We start from the raw sequence: 19,382 nt of genomic DNA, 5'->3' as shown, positions 1-19,382 counted from the left end.
GTGTGTCGCCTTCATGCGGGTTGCTCGAAGTTGCAGCCTAGATGTTGCCTACTGCTTGGGCCGCACATGTACTCAAAAGCACAAATTCTAACTGCTTTAATACAAGATACAACAAATTGTATGGTCCTGTCAAGCAGACAAAACCAAGAACATGATGAATAGGACATGTGACTTTGCATGGTTTAACAACGTGCAGCTATTATCACTTAGGGTGTACTCACTTTAGTGTGTCGAGTTATTTTCAGAGGACAGTAAACTGCTGTACAAGCAGCACGTTCACTACTCTAAAATATATCCGAGTTTCATTTTGTTTCGTTTCATTTATATCCGGTTTAGTATTTCTATAGTTGTCCCTTGAGTATATGTACTAAAATGTTTGCTAAAATGTGAAGGGTGTACTCACGGTTGTGAGAGACTGTAGTATGTCAGAAATATAATGGTCTATCTAGTTACTGTTGATTCTCAGACTTAATCTCTCTCTCTTTCTGTGTATTTTTAATCTGTATAGGACCCTAGGAGTAAGCACAAATTTAAGATCCACACTTATGGCAGTCCCACATTCTGTGACCACTGTGGATCTCTTCTATATGGGCTCTTACACCAAGGAATGAAATGTGACTGTAAGTACAATACTTTATATTTTAGCTCACATGAAGCTATTTAAGATCATTTTAGAGGTTATTTAAGATGTAGCCCGTAACTATATTGATATACAGTAAATGCAGTTATCATTGACTAATTATTGGAATATTTTATACTTTAAAATAAATGTTAAAATGTTACATGCAAGATATAATGTGTTCACAGCCTGTGATATGAACGTCCATAAGCAGTGTGTGATGAATGTGCCAAGCCTTTGTGGAATGGACTTCAAAGAGAGACGAGGGCGTCTTAACATGAAGATTGAGGTGATAGGAGAAAAAATGCATGTCACTGGTGAGTTTCGCTGTTTTTCCATGACCAAAGATGCAATAGTGCAAAACATGTTAATGTAAACCTAACCAAAAGCGTTAAATGGAAAAATCCTAATATGGAGAAAATATACATCTACATACTCATCCACGTTTTATTAAAAACGTTTTTACTTTTTAAACATAAAATATTAAAATACACACACATATAAATACATATACATATATATATATATATATATATATATATATATATATATATATATATATATATTTATATTACAATAGTTTAGGCCTAGACGGCCCTAACAGTTCCCCTCTGAAAGGGAAAGTAGAGAAAAGCAAAAATCATGGCTGACAATATGAAAAGAAAACAGATTAGCTTGAACAGTTGAGATAAATTAATAATTTAAATGAAAATTAATCATATTTAATGTAAATGTGTATTGTGCACACACAATGTGAAAATATATTTTCAATATTTTGTTCAGTACTTCACTTCTCTGTCTCATGACTTATACTGAGTAAGGCACTAATTGACAACTTATGTAATACTTTATGTAAAATAAGTTATAAAATCAGAAGTGATTTAGTTCTACATATGTCAAAAAATAAAGATTTCTGAAATGTTTTTAATTAAATATTACATTCATCGACACTGACATGAATAATATTTTTTTTTTATACAGTCAGTGAAATTTTATTTTTGTTTGAGTCATGGACGTTGTGTTAAGCATTCCAATTTGCAATGTGCATCAGTTGGGTCTGTGAACAGTCCAGTCCATTGGTATGCTGTTTGAGGCTGTGGCTAGTATCAAACTTAAGCAACTACTATCTAGTGTTGTATATTAAATTAAATGAAACTTAGAGATGCACCGATTGATCGGCTGGTGACCGGAATTGGACGATTTTCATGTGATCGGCCGGTCAGTCTGACATATGCCGATTTTATGCCGGTTAAATGCACTTGGGCGCCGCATGATTAACATCGTGCAACATCAGTATCACACGTGAATACGGAACGCACATGTAGGAAACCTTGTGAATTACGCAAGCGTGAGCAGCGCGTATTTTTCCGGCTGAATGTTATTCAGTGAGTGCATTCACACTGGGAGCAGGAGCAGCGGCGTGAGCGTCAAGCAGGAGCGTCACGTGAGCAGCAGTGAAGCAGGGGTTTCGGCGCCTATTTTTGCTGCGCTGCTTACGCTCAATTAAAGTGAAAGCACACTTTTGATGGACAAAAATTATTTCACAGAAAAAGTGCCCAAAATGCACAGAATTTGCATGTTTAGTTTGTTTTAACACTAGAACGGCCATGGTGGTCATTTAGAACGTTTTGATTTTTATATCTGCAATAACATTTAGAAAAAGAAAAAAAAAACTCCTGGTTCCTGACTTTTCCTAAAAGTGTCTGTATTTTCATTTAAAATGTTTTTCATATACACATGAGGCAAAAAAACAAATTAACATATTTACCTATTTCGGCCATAGACTGTCATATTGACCGCACTGAATTTCGCGGTATTCTTTTGTTACATTTCCCGCGGTTGATCTTTGTCTCTCTCACTGTCAACAGAAAGGTCAGTAGCAGTCCTGAGTGTTTGCGTATATGCTAATTTCTACAAACAAAAAGTATATTAGATTAAATTTGTTGATCAGAAATAGACTAATAATACCTGACTACGTGATCTATTTACGTAGATATTCTCTATTATACGAGTTATTAGACTATTTTCTCTGTTATTATATTAAAATAAAATGTTTCATAATTAAATAAGATACTTTTAGTTGTTGTTATCTTGTTTTGAGTTATGTTGAATGGATATTGAAATATAGCCTATCTGTCGAAATAGCATATATGCTAATTTCTACAAACAAAAAGTATATTAGATTAAATTTGTTGATCAGAAATAGACTAATAATACCTGACTACGTTATCTATTTACGTAGATATTCTCTATTATATACAAGTTATTAGACTATTTTCTCTTTTGTTATATTAAAATAAAATGTTTCATAATTAAATAAGATACTTTTAGTTGTTATTATCTTGTTTTGAGTTATTTTGAATGTATATGGAAAAATATAGCCTATCTGTTGTGAATATGCGATAATTACGGTAGGCTAGCCTACTAATGATATTATTATTTATAAATGTATGATTAAACTTGTTTAAATGTACAGTTTGGTGTTGTTTTGTTTTTAAAAGATATCCTAATACAATAAATGCATTAATCTCTCAATTGGATATTTATCATTAAAGATACAGGGCCCTATTTTAACGATCTGAAATGCAAGTGTCAAAGCGCAAAGCGCAAGTAACTTTGTGGGCGGATCCCGGTGCTGTTGCTATTTTCCCGGCGGGATAAATGACTCTTGCGCCTGGCGCAAATCTAAAAGGGGTTGGTCTGAAGTAGCTTCATTATTCATAGGTGTGGTTTGGGCGTAATGTGAAATAAACCAATCAGAGCGTCCTCTCACATTCCCTTTAAGAGCAGGCGCGCTTGTTCCATGGCGGATTGCTATTATAACGGCGGATTTGCCAGCGCACACCAGGAGCGGTTCACAGCCGAGGAGGCCGACGTTCTCGTCAGGGCCGTAAAACACAGGGAAGTGACATTGGGAGAAACCCACCCAAATTAGCTTCGGTTAAACAGGCGTATAATTTGGGTAAATGTGTAGCCTAATCTAGATTTATTTATTTTTAATCTAGATAGATCTTTTTCACATCTTCACGGACACAACAATGATTTCCCTCGTGTGTTAATATTTTTCCTTGTAATAATGTATGATTTGCAAAAATGAAAACTGCTGCGTCTGTTTATATTAGAGAATCAAAGTGGATGTGCGTTAACACGCTATTATGGCCAAGCACGCGCCCTTAAAATACCATATCACTAACGCGCAACGCGCCACTGTCTTTAGACTGTTTTTTTCCTGGTCAGTGGCGCAATTGCTTTCTAAAACTGGAAAATAGCACCAGGGAAGTTTTGCGCTGGAACACGCCTCCTCTTTGCGCTGAACCGCCCCCGCGAGCGCAAGTTCATTCCCTAATTTACCGACGTGCGTCTGTGGAGGGAAACGTCCGCTGTGCGCGGGTGCAAAATATGAATGATACATGCGTCAGTGTACAAACTCAATTGCGCTGGGTGCAAGATAGGGCCCATAGAGTTTGGAATCTAGCGGTCAAAATGAGTTCTAGTAGTTATGGAATTCTGGCACTTCTAGTGTTAACAAGAACTGGAGTAGGCTATGTCAGTAAAGAAAATGAAGACTCAAAAATATTTATAGAAAATGTGTGCATTTAAACTTGTTTTTATTATTCAGTTTGGGTAAAAGTATATGGTGTTTTATAATATATATATATATATATATATATATATATAGAAAATAAATATTTATGTGTGCTGTAAAGTGGTTAGAAAAAATGAAATTTGAATCAGCTAAAATCGGCAGGTCAAACTCAATGAAAAATCGGAAATCGGAATCAGCCTAGAAAATTGTAATCGGTGCATCTCTAAAACCTTTTTTTCAGAGATAATATGGATAATTCCAGATGCTGATTTTTTTGATACTCTGTTTTGATGTCACTAGCCTGTTCTGTTACCCTTAACATTACATTTGGTGTGCATAGCATTTGTACAGCTGAATTGAGCTCTGTATTATAACTGTGCTGTCAGTCGAAGAGCCTGAAGGCCCAAGTCTGCCGGAGCTGCACCTGCACAATCAGCTTGATTACAACGTGCCAGCTAACTACACACACACACACACACACACACACACACACACACACACACACACACACACACACACACACACACACACACACACACACACACACACACACACACACACACTCACACACACGCACACACACACACAGCTGCAGTGTGATTTAGTCTGTGTGACGTTCACTGGCTGAGGAAGAAAATGCCATTAGCAGAATGTCAGACCGATGAGTTCAAGAATAGATCACAGGCTGCATTCACACTCACACATATGCGCTTGTACATGTAGAGAACAGCATTTGCTTGTTGGCGTGTGCATATGTGCATATGTTATGTGTATGTTTATGGTAGTGATGATGATGTGGTGTGTTGTCTATGGTGACAAGTCAAGCCAAATTTATTTATATAGCTCTTTTCACATTAAACATTATTTCAAAGCAGCTTTACAGAAAATCATGATGGTAATGTTTATAATATCTTAATATCTTCATGCCTTATAGTCACATTTAGCAGACTGGAGCTGGGCAATAATATAGTTTACATTTTATGACAATATTAGCAATCAAGCATTTGATATCGCCCTACATGGGTATAAGACATACTTATATATTACACTTTATATAAAGAGCTGGGTGATAATATATAGTTCGATTTTGAAAGTTGAGATTTGCTATATATGCTATAACAGTTCTGTATGCTAAATCAATATATTTAAATAAAGTCAAATATATTTAAACGTCTCTACAACCATGTAAAGCTTGAGGTGAGAAGGATGACAAGTTAGAAGAGTAACATAATAATGCAAGCAGAAATACCTGGAATTATCTAACCAGAAATGTATGAGTATGAGCCAGTATGTGGACACACCCTTATATTAAATGTGTTTTTTCCTCTGCAAACTAGTTCTGTGCAAACCCTGCCCATGGTGAATTTAATTGGTCATGCAGTCACCATGAAAAAAAAGAAATGTTCAGAATTCATGGATTCATTTCTGAGTTCAGAAATCAAGGATGCATTCAATTGTGGAAAAAAACAAAAAGAAAAAAAACAGTGGTTTAGGTTAGGGTTAGTGGTTAGTTTTTTTCAGCATTGTGTAGGCATTCAGCATTGTGATTGAAATGACTAATGCAATCTTCAGAGTTGGATGCAGGGTGGGGTTTGCACTTAACTGGTTTGCAGTAATAGTATGTTAAATATAAGGGGGTGTCCACCTACATTTGTCTATAGTGTACATACAATGGTGTAGTTTTAGAACATTAGGGGGGTTGAAGTGAACCGTTTTAGCGGGGTCCCAGGGATTGCTCCCTAAAGTTGGTTGATAACATAACTGCAATAAAATAATAGCCTAGTTAACAAATACTTACATAGGATAATGTATTTGACAGAAGGTTCTAATTCAAAGTGCCATGGGAACTCAAACTAACTTTACTTGACATTTAAGTATATTGAAATAATAACATGTATTTCCTTCTCCTTAACAATTCATCTGACTCTTAATGAGGTTGTCTCCGTAAACTCTTGGAAGGCAAGGTTTTCCTATCAGTCATCATTAGAACTTATTGTTTAGCAGCCTACACACTTAGTAATTATAGCTACAGCATGCCACAGTTGTAATATAAATCTAGAGTGAAACATCTATTCCCTAAACAGATTATATATTTAAAATTGTACAAGTTAGTCAAAATTTACCACAATAAATAGGCCTACATGTATGTTAACATTTAATGTATATTGGTGCAAGATGATGTTATTTTGGTGCAAGATAAAGTCTTTTTAGTTTATGTGGTTTTAAATCACGTTTGACTTTCTCCATAGCGTTTAAAAGTGGTAAATTCTCAATAGAATTCAGATGGGTTGCACATGTTATCATCAGCTTTGCGATAGGTATGGTTCGCTTGTGCAAATCTTATCACACTTTTGGAGCATGCTGGTGAACAGGCGCAGAGTACACTGTGTCACTCATGCACAATTAAATAAACGTGCTCCATTGTGGTGGTAATTGGTCTGTTCAATTTGCATGGGTACTTAGTGCTTATAAAAGCTCAGGACGTGCGATGTATATAATTAATTATTAATAGCCTGATTCTATATTTTTCCATTAACCATGGTATATTTGGAGGGGCTGTACTTGCCAGTTTTGGTTATTGAGTGGGTTACCACACCCCATCATATTTCTGAATGGCAGCAAATCCCTGAACACCATCTTGTAGAAAGGCTTCCAAAAAGAATGGAAGTTGTTTTGGAAGTGTGATTTCCATGCATCAGGGAGGTCAGACACTGACATTGGGTGATAGGGCCTGGCTCATTGTTCCAGTTCATCTCAAAGGTGCTCAATGTGGTTTCAGGTTTGGGTTTTGTGTAGGCCCATTACATTTTACCATACTCTATACAATAATTTTGTTTCTATGGACTTCACTTTGTAGTGTACAGGCACTGTAATTTTTGTACAAAGATCCTCATCAAGCTGTTGCGTTAAAGTTGGATGCACATAATTCTCTAGAATGTCATTGTGTAATCTATAGCATTAAGATTTATCATCACTGGAATTACTGGAATAGCCAAAAGCCATTATTCAGAAGGTGATGTCTTTTGGCAATGTAATGTACTTTTAGTTTGAAGATAAACCATCATACATCACACCTCTGAGGGGAAGACCTCAGAGTGTAGTTATAAGAGTTATAAAACATTTACTCTAGGGCCTCATCCACACTACTGTGTTTTGTTTTAGTTTAGAAACAGAGAATTAAAACGAATACGATCTCCTTCGTTCTTCGATACGATCTTGCAGCGTTTTAGCTGCGTATTAGAATTAATCTCCGTCCACATTAAAACAACTGAAAACGCGGATCACATGACCATTCACCAACACTGGGCATGCGCGTGCCGGTGTAAACAGGCGCATGTAGGCAGTTGTAGCATTGTAAAATGCAGAATTTTCTTGCACAACAGCTGCTAGCAAAGACATCAACGTCAGTAACGCTTGTAATTCGTTATCCATGTTGCAGTCACTAACGTTACGTAGTCCAGGCTGTTTTTGTATGTTTTCTTCCCGGGGACGGGTCATGTGATGGGTGGCTGACGAATCAGGGAAGGATACGCCATGACTGATGACATCCAATCATAGAGCCGAGCGTGAGCCTCTGCGTCATCGTTTCTAAAGTCCTCCGGTTTGACCATCTTCACTAAAACGCCCTCTGGAGATTCAAAACGCAAAACGGGGTCGGCAGCGTTTCTAAACTTCTCCGTTTTAGGTCTTCGTTTTTGCCGTTGTAGTCTGGACGGGAGGTGCAGACGTAGCAAAATGTCTCCGTTTCTAAACGAAAACGCAGTAGTGTGGATGGGGCTGGGGATGGGATTAATTTTGTAGGGGTGGCCCAAGGGAGGAACGCTGAGCTTTTTTTTCTCCTTGATGATCTGTTTATGGGCTTAAATTTGCATGCCACAGTTTCATTCAGCACAATTGTCTGTGTTTGTGTTACCTGTACATCTAAATTCATTTTCACACACCTATGGCTAAGCTGTGCCAGGCTAGAAATTGTTGTGGTAAGTTAAATTGACCCTTCGCAGGGAGCTTGATTGACAGGTGATCTGACCAATCATACTTCGCCATCCGCCATTTTGTCGGACAAAGCAGTCAGGAGAGTTAAGTAGATTAACATGGGAGAATTTGAACTTGAAAAACAGATGACTAAAAGAAATGTTATGTTCATTCATGTTTATTTGATGCTATAAATTAACTAGAAGGAAGAGATGATCGGTTCAGAAGCAGCTTTAACTGAGGCTCTACAGAGATCTGACAGACACATTAAAGAGCCACAAAACGGTATTTATTGTTTAAATTTCTTTTTAAAAATGACCAAATTTAAAAAGGTGAGACTTTGTTTAATACGTTTAATATCAAAAGTAACCGAAAAGTAACCTGGTCTGTCAGTGTGTTGTCAGTCTCCTCTCTGCTCCACGATGTATTTCTCACTGTGTGAGAACATGGTGTGGCATGAGAGCGGCGTAGCTTGTCGGGCATAGCGACAGTAACTAAGGGGGGCAGGTCTTTGCGAACGGTCAAATTAGAGCTCTTTTTAAATGTAAATGTTAGAATGCCATGTCTTTAGAAAAAATTACTTTTTGCTATTTTATTATTCCATTTTAGCTCTATTCTTTTGCATTTTTACTCTGTTTTATTGGATTTTGAATTGATGGTTTGTGGTATTGTGTCTATTGTCATGCCAATAAAGTGCTTTGAAATTGGATGGATGGATAAAAAAGACAAATGCATACACCGCTGTGGTGTCATAAAAGTGTATGGCGCCTTCTACCTGTCAAACTTAGGCAATTCAGCCTTTCAGGTTGTCAATGTTGATATTTGCATTCTCAGACAGAGTGTGTGTTAGATGTTGTAATATGTCAGTGTCTCCTTCACATACAAAAATCCCTCCACAGATCCTCCACAGTTTTATTGTACATTATATTTACTGCTACAAATTTTAGTGGCATGCCGCATGTTTGCATTTACCTTTTAGGTTGTGACATTTTTATATATTCAAATTCTAACCTTCCTGTGGATTTGAGTAGAGGAAATGTGTGGCAGGTCTTTCCGTGTTGCATTATGCAGTGTGTGTGTGTGTGTGTGTGTGTGTGTGTGTGTGTGTGTGTGTGTGTGTGTGTGTGTGTGTGTGTGTGTGTGTGTGTGCTTGTTTATGTGATTTATGAGGACTCAAATTTGTATAATGACACGAGTATTACACTGGTATTACAACTTAAAGGTGGTTTATGAGTCCTTGTAATTGAAATAGCTTAAAAAACATAAAAAACAATGTTTTATTAAAAATGTAAAAATGCAGAATGTTTCCTGTGATGGGTAGGTTTAGGGATAGGGGCAGTGTAAGGGGATAGAATACAGTTTTACAGTATAAAAACTATTATGCCTATTGAGAGTCCTCATAATGTAGTTGCACCAACGTGTGTGTGTGTGTGTGTTAGGTAGGGTTAGGGAATAAAATAAACAGTTTGACCAGTATAAAAATCATTGTCTATGGAATGTCCCATTAAACATGAAAACCCAATATTTTTGTGTGCTATTTGGTCATGTGTACCCATATAAAGTAGCATTCTAAACCAGACAGTCAGTTATGAAATGTTTTTATATACGATTGTTTCAACAACAAAAAACGCCAATGACCTGCGTGCATTTCTGCTTTGACAGCATGGCCCTGATCTGGAATGTTTTGTGTAATATGAAGTCAGTTCTTCATATTATGTCACAGTTCAGAGTTTATGAGCATCACTGATCTATTTTATTTACATATTTCTATTTTTGTAATTCTGATTTGGTCTCTTTTTTGGGATGTTGTTTGTTGCAGTTGGAGAAGGCAAGAACATGATTCCAATGGACCCGAATGGATTGTCTGATCCATATGTAAAACTCAAGTTAATTCCAGACCCTAAAAATGAGACTAAACAGAAAACAAAAACCATCCGTTCTTCCCTGAATCCAGCTTGGAATGAGTCATTTACATTGTGAGTCCCACCATTTTATTACATCCTGAAATTCAGGATTAATATGTCATTGGTGTTAGTTTTATCTGCATGAACATTGTATTATTAATTGATGTTTTACCCATTACTATAATCTTCCATATAGGTTTACTGTAGCATCAGTTCTCTTACGTAGAGTTCTCTCGTACTGCGTCGAAGAACGCTACGGGAAAGATATTTCTTTGTCGAGATTGAAGCCTAAAATTAATCCTTAATTTTGTAATAATGTAAAACGCTTTTCTGAAGCATACAACCTAGGCGGAGCAATACAGCTCACCCATTGGCTGCTCTGCCAGAAAAGCACAGCCTATGCGAGGCCAGGACGCTGACCAATGAGGGCGCTTCGCGCCCTTCTGCGTCACCTCCCGCCCAAACAGGCGTGGCCTAGGCCTATAAATACGAGCATAGCTGTCTAACACGCCGATTTTCTTAAATTCAACGAAGCTGCACGCATCGCTGGATTGATTCGAGCCGCCACAGCCGTTTGGAACAAGCACCTCAGCAGGACGAGCCCTTACCTGAAGCCGCTGGTCATCGCCGCCTTCAGCCGCCGTTCCCTGCTGCGCTTCTCCGGCGTGGAATATCCTTTCAGTTTTGTGTGTGTTTTGTGTGTGTGTTCGCCTACCGCGGCACACATTTTTTTCCTCACAAAAGAGCAACGAGTGTCTTTTTAAAGATGTCTCGCGTTTCCTGCGGCTCCTGCCGAGCCGCGCTCATCGACGGGGACCACCACGAACTGTGTGTTTCCTGCTTGGGCGAGGAACATGCAGCTCTCGCTCTCGGTGATGGCGGCTGCCATCACTGCGACATGATGCCAATCGCGACTCTGCGGACTCGCCTTGCATCTTTCGCCGAGACTGCTCAACCGCCCCCTGTAGCGCCGCGCCGTAAAAAGCGCCGCGCTCAGCGGGTCCCGGAACCTCCCTCCACGAGGAGCTCGCCGCCGCCACCGCCGCTAGCTCCTCTCAACGTGTCGCTTGAGTCGCTCACCGACGGACAACAGCCGCAGCACGCCGCTTTGTCCGTTATGGAGGACGACCAGCACGCCGTATCAGAGGGGGATGACGATTGCTGTTCGCTTCTCGCTTCGGAGAGCGAGGGATGGGCGAGCTCTGTGGACCTCCCCTCCCCCGCCGTTCCGGAACGTCGAGGAGGGAAGATCAGCATCGAAGCAGAGCTGATGCGTCTGCTCACACAGGCCGTATCGAGCCTCGGCCTCGAGTGGTCGACGCCCGAACAACCTGCACTCAACCGGCTGGATGGCCGCTTCCTCGCTGGAGACCGCGCTGCGCCCCCCTCCAGACACGCACCCTTTCTTCCTGAGCTTCACGAAGAGGTAGCGAAATCGTGGAAGGCGCCATTTTCAGCCAGAGTACGTACTTCTGCCTCGCCAGCATTCTCCGTAGTGGACGGTGCTCGAGACAGAGGCTACCACGCTCTCCCCCCGGTCGAGGAGGCTGTAGCGACTCACCTTTGCCCACCCTCTGCTGGACGGCGGGCTAAGGGAGTCCTACCATCTAAAGCTTGCCGCACTTCGTCAGCTCTGAACGGCCGCGTGTATTCCGCCGCCGGACAAGCTGCATCGGCGCTGCACACCATGGCGGTGCTCCAAATCCACCAGGCTAACCTCCTCTGCAAGCTAGACGAGGAAGGCCCGGGCGCGATCAGTGTTCCGGACTTACGTAGCGCCACAGACCTCGCTCTTCGCGCTACAAAGTCCGCCGCACACGCCATCGGCAGGATTATGGCCTCAGCTACTGTTTCCGAGAGACATTTGTGGCTGACTCTCTCCGAAATGGCGGAGTCGGAGCGCTCTGCGTTCCTCGACGCTCCCATTTCACCGACTGGCCTCTTCGGATCCTCCGTGAAAGACTTCGCGGACCGATTCGCCGAGGTACAGAAGACTTCGCAGGCCATGAGACATTTCCTGCCAAAGCGCTCCAGTTCCGCAACAGGCCGCCCTAAACAGCCGCCTGCCCGAACTCAGCAGCGCCCCGCGCCCGCCGCACCGGCCCAGCAGCAACAGGCCCGAGAGAGACCACGGTCTCGCTCCGCCGGACGCCGCCCGCCACCGCGTGGTCCTCGGCCCAAGATCTCACTCAAGCCCGAGGCCTCGGCGCCATCCTAGCCCTGCTAGGAAAAAGACGGTGTTCGGGTCCCGCTGCGGCCGGACTTCCACCAAAGGTTTTCGCTTGTACAGCCCTAAGTTCCGTGTTTGTACCAGTGTATTTAGCAGCCAACAAACCGGCCGTAAAGCCCGTTTGCCTGCACACAAACGCCGTTTTCACGGCGACCCAGATAAATCTAAAAAAGAGTTTAATTTCTGGTGTTCCGGCCAAGGCCGATGGTGTAATGTGTGTAACTGCAATGCCCACCCAGTGCCCATTCATTCACACAAGCACAGCCCCGTTCAACACAGGGTTTGCACACATAAAATCGGCTCATGCCGGTTGTGCTTTACATGTAGTGAGCGTGCCCACTATCCAGTGCCCACAACCACTACACACTGCACGTTCCGCGGTTTCTGTAAAAACGAAACTAACGAACGGTCAGTCAGTACACAAACACAGTGTCCCCGGTGTTATAAATGTGCCCGCCACCAAGCGCCCACGTTTATTCACAAACATAACGAGCCCCGTAGGGCTCGCCCCGCGTGCTCTCTCTCAACTCAGAGAACAGAGCGCGCGCGGGACGCATACTGTGTTAAACATGTCCCCCGCCTCAGACGCCACGGCGTCCATGTTACAGCACACGGTTGCTCTCGTGTCGCCGCCATTTCGCGACCAGGGCCCAGATTACATTCAACCCCTAGTCACACGTGCACATGCATGGGAAAGACTTCCCGGGGTCTCAGAATGGGTGCTAGAGACTATAAAAAGAGGCTATTCGCTACAGTTTCATCGACGCCCTCCCCGTTTCACGGGAAAAGTCGAAACCACGGTAAAAACAGAAGTAGCACATCTACTTCGAGCCGAAATAGCGAAGCTATTGAGCAAAGGGGCCATAGAGCCTTTATCTCAAGCTCAGAGCGAAGGGGGTCTGTACAGCAGATATTTCCTGGTACCGAAGAAAGACGGGGGTCTCAGACCCATTTTGGATCTAAGGCGTCTGAACAAAACGCTAACAAAGCGGAAGTTCAGAATGCTCACGACCAGAAAAATCCTCGCGCAAATTCGCCGAGGAGACTGGTTTATGGCGATAGATCTGAAAGACGCGTATTTTCACATACAAATTGCGTCACGTCACAGGCGATTTTTGAGATTCGCCTTCGAGGGCCGGGCATATCAGTACACAGTCCTGCCATTCGGCCTATCCCTAGCACCTCGTACATTTACAGTGTGCATGGACGCGGCGCTGGCACCCCTGAGACTCCGAGGCGTTCGAATTCTGAACTATTTGGACGATTGGCTGATTCTAGCTCAATCTCCGTCAGAACTCGCTCACCACAAGACACTAATACTCGATCACCTCGAGTGCTTAGGTCTGAGAGTCAATTGGGAGAAAAGTTCACTGTTTCCCAGTCAAAGGATCTCCTTTTTAGGACTGGATCTGAACTCACTGTCTATGACAGCACGCCTGTCATCACAGCGCAGGCGAAATACCCTGCAAATGGCGAAATCCTTCCGCAGCGGCCACATAGTGCCGCTCAGGAGATTTCAGAAAATGCTGGGCCTCATGGCCTCAGCCTCTACAGTGCTGCAGTTGGGCCTGCTGCGCATGCGCCCACTACAGTTCTGGTTGAGAACGCGCGTACCGCGCCGAGCATGGTTACACGGTCGTTATCGCCTCAAGGTCACTCAGGAATGCATTTCAGCCCTGACACCATGGAGAGCGTCAGACTGGTACCGGTCAGGTGTAAGCCTGGGGACTTCCTCGAGCCTGAAGGTGGTGTCCACGGACGCGTCCACCTCAGGCTGGGGAGCACTGCTCGACGGCAGACCGCTCTTTGGCCAATGGGCAGAGCGAGCCAAACTACCGCACATAAACTGCCTGGAAATGATGGCGGTGGACTTTGCGCTGAGGCGTTTCTGTCCCCGGATAAAAGGACACCACGTCCTGGTCCGCTCGGACAACGTGTCGGTAGTAGCCTACATAAACCACCAGGGTGGCCTGAGGTCCCGAAACCTATTCAGGTTAGCGGAACGCATACTGGTGTGGGCCCAGCACAACCTGCGCTCGTTAAGAGCAACACACGTGCCAGGCCACTTGAACGTAGGCCCGGACAGACTCTCACGGAACAATGTTCCTACGGGAGAGTGGTCCCTACACACACAGACAGTGCGTCTGCTGTGGAAAAGGTTCGGCAGAGCGGAAATAGACCTGTTTGCAAACCAGGAGAACGCTCACTGCCCAGAATTCTTTTCGAAGAGCGCGAACGCGCTGGCCAGAGTCTGGCCCCGCCGTCCGCTCTATGCCTTTCCTCCTGTCTCACTCCTGCCTCAAGTGCTGGAGCGTATCAAGGAGAGCGGATGCTCGGTACTACTGGTTGCTCCATACTGGACGAATCAGACCTGGTTCCCAGCTTTGATGCGACTAAAAAGTACTGCCCCGTGGCCGATTCCAGTGAGGAGAGACCTCCTCTCACAGGCCAAGGGCGCGATCCTGCATCCTCACCCCGAGCTTTGGTCCCTACACGTATGGGCCATAAACGGGTACCCGCTAACCTCCCAAGAGGAGTGTTAGACACGATCGAGCAAGCTAGGGCTCCGTCTACTAGACGGCTCTACGCTTCCAAATGGTCGGTGTTCTCTGGATGGTGTTCAGATCAAGGTCTGTCACCACTTCAGTGTGGAGAACCGGAGATTCTCTCCTTCTTGCAAGAGCTATTGGATAAGGGAAGAACCCCATCCACGCTCAAAGTCTATGTGGCTGCCATATCAGCGTTCGTTAATCCAACGCTTGGCCGTTCACTAGGCAGGGACGACCTGGTGGTCCGTTTCCTTAGAGGCGCCAGGAGGTTAAACCCCCCAAGGCCCCCCTCAGTCCCCGTTTGGGACCTTTCTACAGTGTTGAACGCTATGAAAGGGGCCCCTTTCGAGCCTATTCACTCAGTTGACATGAAACACCTGTCTTTCAAGACCGTGTTTCTTTTGGCTCTCGCTTCAGTGAAGCGTGTGGGAGACTTGCAAGCGCTCTCAGTGAGAGCTTCTTGTATGGAGTTCGGGCCAAACGACTCTGTAGTCGTATTGAAACCGAAGCATGGGTACGTGCCTAAGTCCCTCAACACACCGTTCAGGGCTCAGGTCATCTCCCTGTCGGCTCTGCCGGCTTCAGAGGACGGAAATAGCCCCCTTTGCCCGGTCAGGGCATTAAGAGCTTATGTGTCCCGCTCCGCTGTTTTTCGACAGACGGAGCAGCTCTTTGTTTCGTTCAGCGGACGCTCCAAGGGGCGAGCCGCGACGAAACAGAGTCTGTCTCGATGGGTAGTGGACGCCATTGCGCTAGCCTACGCATCTAGAGGTTTGGAATGCCCTTTGGGCATCAGAGCACATTCCACGAGAGGCATGGCCTCTTCATGGGCTTGGTATAGTGGAATCTCGTTACAAGATATCTGTATGGCGGCAGGCTGGGCCTCCCCGTCTACATTTATTAGGTTCTATAACCTAGAGGTTCCTGCGTTGCAGGCTAAACTGCTCTCGGTCTAGAAGACTATGTATTAGTGTCCTGCCCCGCGCTGCGGCCCAGGTCACTTCAATGTTAATATGTATAAGTGTTTCTGCCCCGCGATGCGGCCCAGGTCACTTCAATGTTTAATGTGTATAAGTGTTCCTGCCCCGCGCTGCGGCCCAGGTCACTTCAATGTTTAAGCATCACTCACTGACAATGTGTCCCATGAGCATGCTATTACCCCTCATATATATCTATATTTACATATATATGCTATTATGCCTTAAGAGGCACTACTATAAAGGGATGATGCTAATTTAGCCGCTCTCCCTATACTTCTTGGGGTAGGCACTTGTATACCAGGGCGCGCGCGCCCTTAGGTGTCTGTGTCGGTCCAAGAGCACGCACGGCGTTTTACATGGGGTTCCCGTAGCGTTCTTCGACGCAGTACGAGAGAACTCTACGTAAGAGAACGTACTCGGTTACTAACGTAACCTCGGTTCTCTCTAGAAGAGGGAACGAGTACTGCGTCTCATGGCCGTGCGTGTCCGCGCTGCGTCGCTTCATTGACGAAAATCGGCGTGTTAGACAGCTATGCTCGTATTTATAGGCCTAGGCCACGCCTGTTTGGGCGGGAGGTGACGCAGAAGGGCGCGAAGCGCCCTCATTGGTCAGCGTCCTGGCCTCGCATAGGCTGTGCTTTTCTGGCAGAGCAGCCAATGGGTGAGCTGTATTGCTCCGCCTAGGTTGTATGCTTCAGAAAAGCGTTTTACATTATTACAAAATTAAGGATTAATTTTAGGCTTCAATCTCGACAAAGAAATATCTTTCCCGTAGCGTTCTTCGACGCAGTACTCGTTCCCTCTTCTAGAGAGAACCGAGGTTACGTTAGTAACCGAGTACGTTTTAATATATGACTTTAATTGCTTTTAGATCATGGATCTTTAACTGATGGTCCATGGGCCAAATCTGACCTGTCAAACTTTTTATATAACCCTCTGATTAATTTTGATGAAATCACTGATACCTCACTGATGTGCCTGATCCATCAGAGCCAAGGAGGACAGACAGATTCACAGCTTTAAAAGACATGCATATGCATACCAAACATTCAAAATAACAACTATTTAGATATTCTTGGAAAATAGCATGAAAGAATATGACATATGCTAAAAATGAAAAAGATACAGATACTGTTTCTTAAATGAAACTATAAATATAAAAGTTACTAAAGATGTCACATGGCTGCTCACAGGTATAGTGGTGTGAACATTTACAGAGTCAAATCAATAGAGTTGGCCTGTGTACAAATCAGAATAAGGTCACAAGTTAAAATCAAAGGATATATATTAAGATGATTTTTAATATATGATTTTATTAACTTGATCTGTACTATACAGCACTATAATAATCTATCAACCATCTAGTAGCTTAAGAATTGGTTTTCGGAGGGCTGACTGTCCGATGTACTGTATATATGCAAATGAAGTAAAATATTTCATATTCAAAAAGCTAAACCTGCCAACATGCAAACAATTTGACAGTCTGTTTGTTCAGAAACCTGAACTCAGCATTTAGTTGAGTGTGTGAAATCATGTTGATCTTTTTGAAGGAATTTATAAGCAAACCTTAAAGAAATGTATCATTCATTGTAAATATTAACATGTTATTATTTACAAAAGTAATATAAGTATTATTTACAAAAGTGATAAGATAAATAGAAATAGAAATCTGTTTGGAGTTTTTAATCTGGATAATATATATTGCTGAAAGAGAGCAGCTGGAAACCCCTGCTTTAGAATATGATGAAGGGGAGTGCTAATGCAATGCTTCATCCTGTATGCGTGTGTGTTCCAGTAAGCTGAAGCCAGCAGATAAGGACCGTCGGCTGTCTGTGGAGGTGTGGGACTGGGACAGAACCACCCGCAATGACTTCATGGGCTCAATGTCTTTTGGTGTGTCCGAGCTCATAAAGTCCCCAGTGTGTGGATGGTAAGGATATGTATCTTTGTCTCTTTCTTGCAGATCTTAGAAAGGTCTTGGAAAGGAAAATAATTTGGTCACTAATTTTGTTCAGCAGTCTCTTTCTGCCATTATTAGTTATGCCCTGTTAGTTAAAAACAAACTTTAAAGCCCCATTAAGGTAGTGTACTATATTATGAACATTCTAAAGTCAGGAAAATGTAATGTATGTTTTTGTCCACATATTAAATGTATTAAATGTCTTCAGAAGACAAGATACAGTTGTAATCAAATTTGCAAATCAGGTTTATTGGTAAAATGTACAGAGACGTCCAGCTGTTTGCAATAAACAAATCAAACAAAAGAAATTGAAATAGCTCAACACAACAAATTCAACTGAAAATGCAACTTTTAATGATTTCTGCAGTCTCCAAATCATTCAACCCCTTCATGGCAAGCATCTTTAGTACTTAGTAGAACAGCCTTTTGCTGTTATGACCTGCTGCAAACGAGATGCATGACCAAACACCATCTTCAAGCAGGAGGATTTTTAGAGAGGATTTAAAACCATTTGCGTTTAGCACACGCCTTACTGTGTAAGCTGAAACCTCAGTGCCTGTTGCCTTCTTGCTACAGGTCTTTAGCAGTCACTCAAGGGTTTTTCTGAACCTACCTTTTCAGAAATCTGGTTGCAGCCGTTGATAGCTTCCTTTTTCTGCCCTGTCCAGGTAGTCTAACCACTGTTACTTTGACTTTGAACTTGCCAACTATGCTTCCAACTATGTCTCAAGGAACATTTAGTGTATTTGCTATCTTTTTGTATCCTGTTCCTTGTTTGTGAAGGGCAACAATATCTTCTCTTAAAGCTGCAGTCGGCAACTCTGGCAGATTGAGTGGACTTAGACAATATTTTGAATGTTTACAACTCTCATGCCCCTCCCCCACTACCAACGAGCACCCGCCCATCGTCAGTGCGTGTGTACCTGATTTTCTGTGAATGCGTCCGTCTTCAGCATCGATCAACACCATAGACTCGGAGGTAGGCTGCCCTGGCTAATCTATCCATAGATAGCAATAACCGAGGAATTGGAAGCTTGTTATTAGATTTTCTCTCTGCAATCACGCTTCGTACAATCTTCAGGCGAACTTCAGGCGTGTCGTGTGCATGTAATCTTGTAACGTCCGCGTCTGCGCGAGGGAGGGGGATCTGTGATTTGTGCACGACCTGTGATTGACAGTCTGATCTCACTGTTTACACCCGATGATCCGGGAGCGGTGGATTTTTGCAAAACAAAATAACACGCTCCAGGTGGAGTTAGAAGCTCGGGTTTTTTTCTAAAACCACCTTATTTATGTTGTTCTGTCGGATTATAGTGTCAATTTCACTGAATTTGATCAAAAAAAAGTTGCCGACGGCAGCTTTAACTTCTATTTTACTTTATTTCTTTATTGACTTTTGACTTTATTACCATATTTCTAAAATGCAGTCAAATGTGAGACTCGACAAACCTAGCCATTTCAGATATTTCATGTGTTCTAGCTTAAACACACCTGGTGAAACTAATGAAGCCCTTGATTAGTTGCATCAGGTGTGCTTGAGACAACACCTGTTTTGCAGATTTGTGCTGTTGTGATTCTATTA

The 19,382-nt window shown here is 43.0% G+C and overlaps 1 protein-coding gene across 2 annotated transcripts in view; it reads left to right on the top strand.

Moving 5' to 3' along the window:
• The window catches only part of prkcaa (protein kinase C, alpha, a), a 140,156-nt gene that overhangs the window by 74,093 nt on the left and 46,681 nt on the right, over nucleotides 1-19,382 (top strand). For both annotated transcript variants that reach the window (XM_079629470.1, XM_079629469.1), the window contains exons 4-7: nucleotides 509-620; nucleotides 808-936; nucleotides 9,997-10,153; nucleotides 17,636-17,770. In XM_079629470.1, coding sequence (XP_079485596.1) covers nucleotides 509-620; nucleotides 808-936; nucleotides 9,997-10,153; nucleotides 17,636-17,770 — 533 coding nt within the window. The remainder of the gene's footprint in view (nucleotides 1-508; nucleotides 621-807; nucleotides 937-9,996; nucleotides 10,154-17,635; nucleotides 17,771-19,382) is intronic.

The sequence above is a fragment of the Phoxinus phoxinus genome (assembly GCF_949152265.1).
Source record: "Phoxinus phoxinus genome assembly, chromosome: 11".
Lineage (NCBI taxonomy): Eukaryota > Metazoa > Chordata > Actinopteri > Cypriniformes > Leuciscidae > Phoxinus > Phoxinus phoxinus.
Note: the sequence above shows the minus strand (reverse complement) of the source record. Positions and strands in the feature narration are given on the sequence as shown.